Below are 12,428 nucleotides of genomic sequence, written 5' to 3'. Positions count from 1 at the left end.
CTGGCTGTGAACGTTCTTGTCATGAGAGGACAAGAAATGATATTGCTGTGATAAAAATGAAGGTTTCATTTTATTAGTAATGTTCTGACAAGAAATGTGGAAGCCATTTGAGGGGAATTCATTACAGGCCGGGCCTGTACTGACTTTATAACCGTGTCACATGTTCCGGCCTGCAGTGTGTGCTCGTCATACAGACACTGACTGACACAGGAAAGGTCCCAAAATCTCTGTGACAGAGCAGATATTCTGAGCCCGCCATACTATGAATGAAGATATGAATCAGGAAATGAAGAAACACTCTTCTGTCAACCTTGATACGCTTCTGGAGGAATATTCACATATCGAGAAGGTAAATCTGAGACTGGGCCCAAGATTTGTCTCTGCAAATTCAAACACTTTCAGCCATTTCTGGGGTTATGTATGAGGAGGGAGATAAGAGGAACAATTATAGTTTGATCAGAATTTACATCTTGGATAAGGAGAAGATTTTGTCAGGATTTGTTTTGGGTCTGTGACCCCATTTGAGGAGATTTTCTCTCATTTCTTGTCCCTGTGACACCAGAATATTAAATGGGGAAAGTGGTTTTTACCAGAAGAGGAGGACACAAAAAGAGCTAAAAACTAAGAGGCCTAAGATGTTCTAAGGCCTCATTTACACAGACGTACTACAGTGTACACCCATCCGAGGGCCGTGTTTACAATGTATCGGGATTCACAGGTGTTCTGTGCATCCTTGTTCAGGCAGTCCCATGTCAATTGTGACGCAGTGGTTGCACGGACACAGCTGCTGCTCGCAATTTGACATCCACTTAGGTTTGGGTGCATGGCCTTGAATGCACACTGTCTGCGTTCGGCCCTGTGCCTGCACCAGGGGTGGACTGACAACTCATGGGGCCCCCGGGCAATAGGAGATCATGGGGCCCCTGTGTCCTCGCCTACACTCAAACCACACCCAAAAAAGCCTATGAAAGGTACCAGGGGCATCTCATGGGGCCCCCAACTGACCCTGGGCCCTCGGGCAGTGCCCGAGTTCCCAAATGCTCAGTCCGCCCCTGGCCTGCACCCGCTCAGACCTTAAATTTGGAGCAATGGCTGTGTCCTGTTGCAATGAGATAACAATCTCCCTTTCTCACTTATTGCCTGTGCACATTCCCTGCCATTTATTGGGCACCCTGGTCTTTACTTTCCTCTCTATACCAGTTTTTTGGTTGTTGGTTCTCCTCAGAACACAGTGTGGGAAGGACGCTTTCCCACATTTTCTGCACCTTGTTCAAAACGCACTGCCTTTGCGATCTGCTGCAGGTGCCAATACATTGTTAACAGCACCCCAAATGCACATCGCAAAGGCAGTGCATTTTGAACACGGTGCAAAAAATGGTCACGGAAAGCATCCTTTCCACACCATGTTCTGAGGCACCAGATCACATAATAGTGCAGTACCATGCAATTTGGTGTGGCACACTTTTCAAAAGTAGTGTGCATAGTACTTTTTGTGCAGTCCAGTGAGATTTGCAACCCATTCGAACGAATGGGCTGCCAATTCACACTACAGGGGAACATACAGTAATCGCACAGGAACGTGGTCCATGTCCTGGTGTAAAACGGCCCTAAGTCTGTTTGTATAAACCACTTGCCCTGCAGAGGATTTACCCCCCTTCCTGACCAGGCCATTTTTTGCGATACAGCTCTGCATTATTTTAGCTGACAATTGCACGGTCATGCAACACTGTACATAAATAACATGTATGTCCTTTTTTTCCACAAATAGAGCCTTCTTTCAATTGTATTTGATCACCTCTGAGTTTTTTATTTTTTGCACTATAAACAAAAAAAGACCAACGATTTTGAAAAAAAAAATTTTTTTTACTTTTTGCTATTAAACATATTCAATAAAAAAAATAAAAAAATCAAATTTGGTCATAAATTTAGGCCAAAATGTATTCTGCTACATTTTTTTGCTAAAAAAAATCCTAATACTTGTAAATTAATTGGTTTATGTGAAAGTTATAGCGTCTACAAATGGCGGTATATATACTGGAAATTTTAATTTTTTTTTATACTAGTAATGGTGGCGATCAGAGACTTATAGCAGGACTGCGGCGGGCATTCTGGCACTGGATGGGAACTGACTAACTGCCACTCACATCCCAATGACACTAATATAGTGATCTGTGCTAATAAAAAGCACTGACACTGTACTAATGACACTGGGCAGGAAGGGGTTAGCATATGGGACAATCAAAGGGTTAACTGTGTGCTGTTTTCAGGGACATGGATAAGGGGGTACCACCAGTCCTCCTGTATGGGGCTCAGGCAGCTGGGTCAATCGGATGTGGACAGGGAGGGTGATTAGCATAACAGGGGGCAATTACTGGAACCGATCCCCTGTATGACTCTCTCTGCAGCAGCTGAAAGCTGGCTTCTTCTCCTCCCCCTCCCCCTGGCTTTCAGCTGCTGCAGAAAGAGCCATACAGGGGATCAGTCCCAGTAATTGCCCCCCGCTGCACTTGTTGTGTGTGTTTCACATTATGTGCTGTGTGCTGCTTTACAAGAAAGACATGCTGCTTTGTATTGCAGCCCTGTTAAAACTACACCCCGGGTGGAGAACATGCTCCTTGTATGCTCCCAGCACACCAGCGGTGATCAGCAAGCTCCTGATGCATACTTTTGATCAGGAGCTTTCTAATCATGTGATTGCTGTGACAGCCAATCACAGCGGTCACATGACCCAAAGGCCCGCCTTTGCCTCTCAGCTTTTAGAAAGGACTGAGAGGCAGTTGGTGCCAAGGGGTTAGACAAGCCGGTTTGGCATCACTGAGTAGGCGTCCCTGTATGGCCACTGCATCTGTCACACAGGTGGCAGCCATGTGCTAAGTGACACTGAACCTGCACTCTTTAATATACTCCATGCCAGGGGCGGACTGACCATTTGGAAACTCGGGCACTGCCCGAGGGCCTGGCGTCAGTAGGGGGCCCCATCAGATGCCCCTAATACCTTTTTCATAGGCTTTTTTGAGTTTGGGCAAGGACACAGGGGCCCATGATCCCTATTACCCGGGGGCCCCATGAGTTGTCAGTCCGCCCCTGCTCCATGCCATTGAGGACAGGCCCAGTGGTCAGGTGGGGAGCTTAGTAAAGCAAAGCATGTGGTTATCAGACTCTGTAATTTGCATCAAAATCTCCCCTTCCTCTGAGCCCAATCCATATTCAGGTAGCACCTTCTAAGCTACTGACAGGCAGTAAGGAAGCAATGTGACTCCTCCTCAATGCCTGTTTTACCTGCATTTGTTCTGACAAACGTGCTGCAACCGAGTGCATTGCACATGGTTGCAGGGTGTTTGCAGCACTTCCCCATGTCAGGGGAACTTTCCCGAAGGTGTGAAGTGAAGCATTGTGATAGCTGCATGTAAACACCCTTCACCCGCTGCCTGTTGCAGCTTAAGGGGGGGGCAGTTGGCGGGCATAAAAAAACGTGGCTCAACTGCACATTTGAGCCTTAGTTTAGACCACTGCAGCCCCCGCAGCTTTACTGAGCTGCACTGAGAATGGTACGTCCAGAGGCGGACTGACCATTTAGAAAGTCGGGCACTGCCCGAGGGCCCGGGATCAGTAGGGGGCCCCATGAGATGCTCCTGGTACCTTTTTCATAGGCTTTTTTGAGTTTGGGCATAGACACAGGGGCCCCATGAGTTGTCCCCTATTGCCCGGGGGCCCCATGAGTTGTCAGTCCGCCCCTGGGTACGTCTGTTATAGACATTCCAGCCTCAGTATTGCCCTGCACTGTGCCGCCTCCATGAATGCCGCTTGTGGCAAGCTCCTTAACCACTTCCCATCTGGCCCATGTATATAAACGGCTGGTTGGTGGCAGTGCAGGGGCAGGTGGCTGTTTATAAATATCTTCCCCGCTCCCTGCTTGTACGCGCTCCCTGGGAGTGCGCAGCACCGCAGTCCAGTGCCTGCTGTGTCCTTCGGACACAGTGGAACACCAATCGTTGTACGGGACCTCTGTGCGAGGTCCCGATTATGTGATCACTGATTGGCCAATCAGTGATCACATGAATAGTAGTAAGCAAGATGTCACTCCTGACATCATTGCTTACTATGTGTGAAATCTGTGAATGATCACAGAGGTCACCCGGTACAAGGCTATTCACAACAGCCTTGTACTATGTGACAAGCTGTGACCAATTACTGCGCACACAGTATTTCTCAATGGCTGCAAGAATGCAGCCAAAGAGAAGGAGAAATTAATGTATTTACAGCCTTTATGGGTGTAAAAGCAGTCAGTGTAAAAAAATAAAAATCTTCATCACCCCCCACAAGTAGTACAGTGTCACTATGGTGACGGTATATAAAAAAAAAATAAAAATGTAAAACAAATTTGGAAAAATTATAATTTTTGTTTATAAACTAATTTGGGTTATTTTTTTTAACTAAAAAGATAACTGAATACATTTTGGCCAAGATTTATGAAGAAAGATTATTTATTTGCAAAATTTTTTAAAGAAAACCACTTTTTTTCAAACTTTTTGGACTTTTCATTTATATAGCAAAAAAAAAAAAAAAAAACCCAGTGGTGAATAAATACCACCAAAATAAAGTTTTATCTGTCTCAAAAAAATGCTAAAAAATTCATATGGGTACAGTGTTGCATGACCGCGCAATTGTCATTCAAAGTGTGATAGCACTGAAAGCTGAAAATTGGCCTGGACAGGAAGGGGGTAAAAGTGTCTGGACTTGAAGTGGTTAAAAGGCCTCAGGGGTAGCACAGTCCTGCTGACAGCAAACAACAACATGATCAGATCTGCCCCTAACAGTTCTGCCACCCTAGGCCACAGCCTGTATTGGCTGTGCAGAATTACAGGCCACTTTGGCAATGACGTACCTGAGGCCTGCAAACACCAAAATCTGGTACCAGTCAATGAAGCAATTGGGAAAAAGAACAGCAGATAGAACGGCAGGAAGAATGTAGCAGGAAAAGTGAGAAAATGTGAAAAGGGAGTGCAGGCTTTGAAGACATGTTTGTGGCCCTTTAATTCAGCCGAGGGAAAAATAATGAAAACAAGTTCAAAGTGGGAACCTTCTGCAGCTGTTTAATGGAAATGGATGCAGCTGTGTTTTGTAATACACATATTAATGTCCTGAGAGCACTAAGCAGCATTATCTATCAGCAAGTACAGATCATTATATAAAACAAGCTATTATTCTGTAAAATAATTACCCATCGTGTTCAGTGTGTTTTGTACAATTGCATTGTTTGTTTCTGTACAGAAATTTTCAGAGGTTAATGGAAAGAATAACCTGCTCGAGATTCAGCTGGAGCGATTAAATAGATTGTGGAAAATAAGCCAGGCAAGAGAACAGAGCTCTGCAGAAGGTATGAAAATAATGCTGTCCAGTTGTTGTTTTTATTGCACAGTGTTGTCATAAAGGGCTCTGCCAAACCTAAAGAGGAAGACCACAAATGCAGGTATGAAGGGCAGACCTTTGGCTCTGAATGCAGAGGTCTCCAGATGCCAGTACCATTCAGCGTTCAGCCTCATCCAACCACAGCCTGCTATAGCCTTTGACAGGCTGCCTTCATTGCAGCCACTGCTCCTCTCTCTCCTGGACGCATTGAAATGCCAGGAGAGACACACTACTACTAGACGACCCCGTGTGCAAGTAAGCCCTCTGTACTTGAGAACACTTATACTGGCAATGCACTATTTCCACCACAGTGAAATGTGATGGAAGCAATCTTATAGAGTGGCTATCCCTTCAAGTAAGAACAGGCTGTGTAGTAGTAGGTGATGCTGTAGATATAGCAAATATAAGACCTGTAGCACCAACAGGATACGAATCTATAACAACCATTTTCAACATTTTCAACACAGAGGAACCCTTGAAATAATTTTCCAGTGTGAGGGAACCCCTGATAAAAATGACTATATCTACAACTTATGATACATTGATTACTGTATCTACTTTAGTGTGATGATCAATGGGAAGAATGCTCCTTACCCTTGTGGTCATTGGGAAGAATTCCCCCCTTATAGATAGTGTCACGTACCTGATAGAAGTCTGAATTGACGAGGTCAGCCTCTCTTGTATCTCCACCCCAGGCCCCACTGAAGGTGGAACAGATGGTTACAAGGGACGAGAGAAACACGAGTGCCTGCGGATGTTGATTGCAGAACTTGCAGCTGGAGGTGTAACCTCGGTAAATCAAGCAGGCATCCAGTCAGGAACAGAGGAGATGCCGGAACGGCCATCTGAGGTTAAGGAAGCACTCCACTGGAACTGCAAGATCTGGGTACATGGCTTTCTGAAACGTCTGATAAGCAAGAGGGTGGAACACACCATGATGACAACCAGAGCTGATATAATATTTAGCCAGGACAAGCACTCGGCAGGACTGTATAGCCAAACTGGAGCCGAAAGCGTAGTCAGGGTCAGCAACAAGCAGGCGATGAGGTACCGGAACATCAGACAGGGATGAGGTTAGGAGGAAGCCAGGATCACAAACCGGTGAGCAGAAGCATAAACAGAATCCAAGAGCAGGTCAATAGCAAGCTGGGTCAGTAACGGATACACACAGGATACAGCGGGACACGGAATTAGCTGAAGACCAGTCAGCACTAAGAGAGAGTAAGAGCCTTCTTTAAATAGTCCGTCTGGCGCCAGAAACTGTGGGCATGCACCCGTGTGCGCGCATTTTTGCACGCATGCGCAAGCCTATGCTCATTTTCATTAGCAATGCGCCCGTGCTCATTTCTATGCACAATGTTGCGCGCATGTACATTTCTATGGGTCAGTCGCCGTACAGGAATTCCCTTACAGATAGCTAAATAGATTAATGGTGTCAGTGGGAACTTATCTGAGAGGCAGAAATTGCTCATTGCTCAAGGAACCCCCAGAAATCTCTGGAGGATCTTAGATTGTACCCCCCTTGAGGGTTGGGGACTGATGTGAATGTACAATATTTATGTAAAGCGCTGCGTAAATTGACGGCGCTATATAAGTACCAGAAATAAATAAATAACCCTAGGGTGTCATCAAACCCTGGTTGGGAATTCCTGCTCTATAACACAGAGTCTAGATAGTTTACTGAAAGGTCTAGTTCACCTTTCTAGAAAGAAAAAATTAAATACCCTACCCACCCTCTTGTCCCCCACCTCACTGTACTTACCTGACAAGTTGTCAGTGCCCACGCAGTTGGTGTAGTGGTCTGTGGATTTGAAATGGCCACTCTTCTTACAATTCTTTCTGTGGGGCTTAGGGTTGAGGTTTACTGAATCAATAATGTGAAGTACAAAATAACCTCCTACAAGGGGCAACAGCACACAAGGGTACAAACAGATTACAGCAGAGTTCATTTTGCGTTAAGAGGAAAGCCATGTACCTAGATTAGGGGTGTCCCAGAGTACAGCATCCCCAAACAGAGTCCCAAACCACAAGGGGGAAACACGATGATCAAAGCCTTGCAATTACATTCTGAGTCCTGATGGTTCAACACAGACAATGCAGGTGACCATTTCTCCAGTATTTTTCAGTTCTCCAGTTATTATTCTTTGCTAGCTTCCCAACAAGCTGTTGGTATCAATCACCTACTTTCTATGGTACCCTTTCACCAGGGCAAGGTAGCAATTTAATTCCAGTGGCTTCTAAAGTCATAAGTAACACTCCACCTATAGGGACACACTGTAAAGTCCCTGACCTACCCTACATCCTCAACCGAGTAAGTGAAAGCAGGAAAACCGGAATCCTGCATGATTTCAAACTTTTCTTGTTCAATATATTTTTTTTAGCAAACAAATGATACAAAAAACTATGAAATATATCAGGACAATATAAACAGCAATATCTGATATAAAATAACATTCATCAGAATGCCTGATCAGCTGGTAGAGCAAGTGAGTATATCGTTCAAGCTGTGAGAGGGTAACCATTGTTTTAAATCATTAGGCTACTGAAATGAGTAATAAGAATACATTCAGGAGGAGTTGGAAAAGGAAAAGGGAGGAAAATAGTAGGGGTTTCCAGGGGTCATTGTGAGCAACGAAGAGAGTGGACCGTATCTTAATTGGGTCTGAACAACCTTCAATTAAGGTTCATGGAAAGAATCATCAACATTTGGGAGATTAAGGTGAGAGACCATGGATGCTATACTTTCAGATATTTCAAAACTTTATCCTATAGTGTTAGCTTATATTTTACAATGTGTAGGCAGGTGCAGTTAGCTACTTTGCCACTAGGCGGCTCTGTATGAGAATAGTGTCTGGTTAGAGCAGACAGTGTCATCAGGTGCTAGGCCCCTTTTAGGTAGAGCCCTCCTGCAGTGATGTCATTTGTGAGTCAGCACCCACATATAAGTCAGGTTGGGAGAAGCACATACACGCTTGGGGCATGGGCAAAACACTTCACACCTATGTGCATGTAACCAGAATGTGAAGGCCATGGATAGGGCAGGAGACTGGGAGGAGACCTGCACTCAGGAAGAGCTGGCTGTAGTCTTTGTCCTTTATGGAGGTGGGGGTCTAGGGCAGATTGCAAAAGGCCTTTTAGGCCAATACAAGAGTTCCCTGTGTGAGGCTACTTCCCTGGAGGTTCCTGGGACTGCTGTACCTAAGGAGGAGGTGACTACAGAAAGCACAGTCCTGTGAATGCTAATGACCCTGGGGAAAGGAGAGACAGAGGGAAGCTTAAGGTGCTGCATGTGCTTTCACATGTGACTACGGCAGACTGTCCACTAAATGTGATTGACTGTGGGATGTCAAGTGACTCCAGATTGTATGTTGATGTGCTGTGACGGTTATGCCATATGCAGAAATCCATCGGTAAAGTGCAACAAAATACTTTGTGCGTAGACATTTCTTCTGTTGGGTATGCAAAGATCAATGGCCAGGAATGTCATGTGGAGGCTTCTGGCATGGAGTGGGGCACAAGATGGCGGAGGGTTCAGCCTCAACAATAGGGGCAGTGTTCTAGTAGGACAAGAGCAGGGGCAGGGACTTGTACATTTGGTGCCGCTTCCAGCCAATGACAAAGCCAATGTCCTTCTTACATGTGTATGATGGCTTGTGTAATACGGTTTTTGGTCTCGACTATGCAAACAGAGGTTTGTTTAGCTTGAGCCATCATCTGCTTAGATTCCATAGTTATCTGTAGCAATAATTTAAAATGAGATAGGGTAAGCTCCTCTGGATGTTTATTAGCAAAGCAGTAAGGGGATCTTGAACTCAAACTTTTATCCTTTTATTGTTTATAAATTCAAAAGGGCAATAAATGAATGATAGCGGACATGTGCGTTTATGCTTTGCGGTAACCTGCGGTAAAAAGCGGTGTTTTACCACATATTATGGTATTAAGGCACTGCAGCACTATTCCCTTTGAATAGCATCCTAGTATGCTGTTTCGGTAGGGGGTAAAGCAGCCACCCAGCATTATAGCACAGCCATACAAAGGAGTGTGTTTACAGCATAAAGCACACACAGCCTACATAGTAAAACAGCACACAGTTAACCCTTTGATCGCCCCACATTAATCCCTTCCTGGCCAGTGCCATTAGTACAGTGTCAGTGCTTTTTATTAGCACTGATCACTGTATTGGTGTCACTGGGGATGTCAGTGACACCCAGTCAGTTTCCCTCAGTGTCAGAACGCCCGCCACAGTCCTGCTATAAGTCACTGATTGCCGCCATTACTAGTAAAAAAAAAAATTCTAGTATATATATATATATATATATATATATATATCACCATTTGTAGATGCTATAACTTTCACGCAAACCAATTAATTTACACATATTGGGATTGTTTTAAGCAAAGACATGTCGTAGAATACATTTTCGCCTAAATTTATGACAAATTTTTTTTTTACTGGACGTTTAATAGCAAAAAGTAAAAAATATAGGATTTGTTTTTCAAAATTGTTGGTATTTTTGTTACTAATGCAAAAAATTAAAACTGCACAGGTGATCAAATACCACTAAAAGAAAGCTCTATTTGTGGGGAAAAAAGTATGTAAATTTCATTTGGGTGCAGTGTTGCATGACTGCGCAATTGTCAGTTAAAATAACGCAGCGCTGTATCGTAAAAAATGGCCTGGTCAGGAAGGGGGGTAAATCCTCTGGAGGGCAAGTGGTTAACACATGGCACCACAATGCTTGATGGTGAAGGTCCCCAAACCAGAAGTAGAAAATCACTTTAATACAGTAATATTTTTTTATGTTCAGGTATATGAGATTTGTCTGAAGCTGAATTAATTCTACATTCATTTACATAAAAAAAGAATACTATGCCTTTGTGTTACAACAATAATTTGTTCATTGTGTTTATGCTACATGCACACATTCATAGCTGTGTTACTGCTTATTAATGTGCAGAGTGTGCCGCTTTACAGAATATGATAAAAGGGCTGCAGGAGACAATGGAAGCACAATGTAACATGAAAGGTAAGCCAATCTTTAAACCCTCTGTAAAGATATGATATACAGCAGCATGGATCTGAACTTCTTTGGTTTCAAGTTTGAATGATGTTTTCTCTGAAATTCCAATATTAAATGTCCTTATCGTTTGTTTCAATTGTTAGGGTGGCTTTGTTCCCTTTTCAGGGTCCCCTTTATGAACAGGCTCCCTCAGCCAAACGTAACGACAGCTTACTCCTTTAACTCCTCCCCTGGGTAGTGATTGACAGGTGTGGGCGCACATGCTTTTTGCAGTAATGGCTTTAAGAATGATGGGACATGTAGTCCCAATCTCGTGTCTTTATGACATTTACCATGCACCTTCCCTTCTTACCAGAAATTCAGGGAAGCGATGCTGGCAAAAAGGAGCCAGGGGTTTTGAAACCTATAACTAGTAAGTGACTACAGACATAATTTTTAAACATATATTGTGTTATATGCTTCCTATATGTGCATGGATACTTTATTGTTAAAATGATGGGGGTTTACTAGTACTTTAAAATGTTAGTAAACTAATTTTTTTAACTTTTACCTACAGCTAAGCTTATAATAAAGCTTACCTGTTGGTAAAATGAATATCTCCTAAACCTGCGCCGTTTAGGAGATATTATTCCTGTTTATTAGAGCTGGCGCATACCTGTGCCATTCCTTCAGAGTACTGTGCCATGTCCCGGGACTCCTGCGAGCATGTGCGGGAGTGACTTCATCGCAGAGTGACTGTCAGGGCTCCCAGGTATGACCAGAGGTGTGTGACTGAAGCAGGGAAACGCAGACTTCAGATATGTGATTAACAATGTAATTTATTAACACTAACAATACAAACATAAACGCAGTGCAATACTAAACATAATACAGTGCAAACAAACCCAACCAACCACCCACAGATAACAGTACATACAAGCAAGCGTCGTCAGGCAGGCCGAGTCAATATCAATTGGGCAGGTAGGTACAGGGGGAGCAAGCGGAGAATGGTCGGGGTCACAGGCCAGGTTCAGCAGGTAGCAAGCAGCGTAGTACAGAGGGTCAGGCAGAGGGATGGTCAGGGTCACAAGCCAGGGATCAGAACAGGTAGCAAGCAGCGTAGTACAGAGGGTCAGGCAGAGGGATGGTCAGGGTCACAAGCCAGGGATCAGAACAGGTAGCAAAGGAACAGAAACAGGATTCAGGACAGATACAGGGCCCAGGACAAACACAACACCAAGGCAGAGTCTGCAAGTCTGGCCATCCCTTAAATACACCAGTATCATCAGTTCCAGGTGTTAGCTGGCTGAAAGGTTGAGTCTCTGATTGCTGGGAGCACCCGCTGGCCAGCCCTGGTACTGCAGATCAAAAGGCAGGTGAGTCCCACCATTGCTGGCCAGTCCATTCCTGACAGTACCCCCCCCCCCCTCAAGGAGCGGCCTCAGGACGCTCCAAACAGTCCTAGCTGGGAAAAATGTTCCACTGCCCGGGTCTGGTAACTGGCGGGATATCAAAGACTGGCACACCGGGCAGGACTCCGGGCAGCGGTACACCGGGCAGAGGCACATCGGGCTGGACTCCGGGCAGAGGCACACCGGGCAGAGCCACACCGGGCAGAGGCACATCGGGCTGGACTCCGGGCAGAGGCACATCGGGCTGGACTCCGGGCAGAGGCACATCGGGCTGGACTCCGGGCAGAGGCACATCGGGCTGGACTCCGGGCAGAGGCACATCGGGCAGGACTCCGGGCAGAGGCACATCGGGCAGGACTCCGGGCAGAGGCACATCGGGCAGGACTCCGGGCAGAGGCACATCGGGCAGGACTCCGGGCAGAGGCACATCGGGCAGGACTCCGGGCAGAGGCACATCGGGCCACCAGGCGAAGCGGCAGGCAGCGGGCCACCGGGCGGAGAGGCAGGCACCGGGCCCCCGGGCGGAGCGGCAGGCACCGGGCCCCCGGGCGGGGCGGCAGGCCTCGGGCCCCCGGGCGGGGCGACAGGCCTCGGGCCCCCGGGCGGG

At 45.7% G+C, this 12,428-nt stretch overlaps 1 protein-coding gene across 1 annotated transcript in view; it reads left to right on the top strand.

The window, feature by feature from the left end:
* Window positions 1-252: 252 nt before the first annotated feature.
* CCDC152 (coiled-coil domain containing 152) overlaps window positions 253-12,428 on the top strand; it is a 99,069-nt gene continuing 86,893 nt past the window's right edge. Inside the window, exons 1-3 of the mRNA XM_089687790.1 lie at window positions 253-349; window positions 5,272-5,377; window positions 10,368-10,436. Coding sequence (XP_089543916.1) covers window positions 263-349; window positions 5,272-5,377; window positions 10,368-10,436 — 262 coding nt within the window. The 5' untranslated portion in view covers window positions 253-262. The remainder of the gene's footprint in view (window positions 350-5,271; window positions 5,378-10,367; window positions 10,437-12,428) is intronic.

This window comes from Staurois parvus, unplaced genomic scaffold (assembly GCF_062004578.1).
Source record: "Staurois parvus isolate SC_StPar_1 unplaced genomic scaffold, SC_StPar_1.0 ptg000438l, whole genome shotgun sequence".
Classification (NCBI taxonomy): Eukaryota; Metazoa; Chordata; class Amphibia; order Anura; family Ranidae; genus Staurois; species Staurois parvus.
This window is presented reverse-complemented; position numbering and strand designations above follow the sequence as displayed.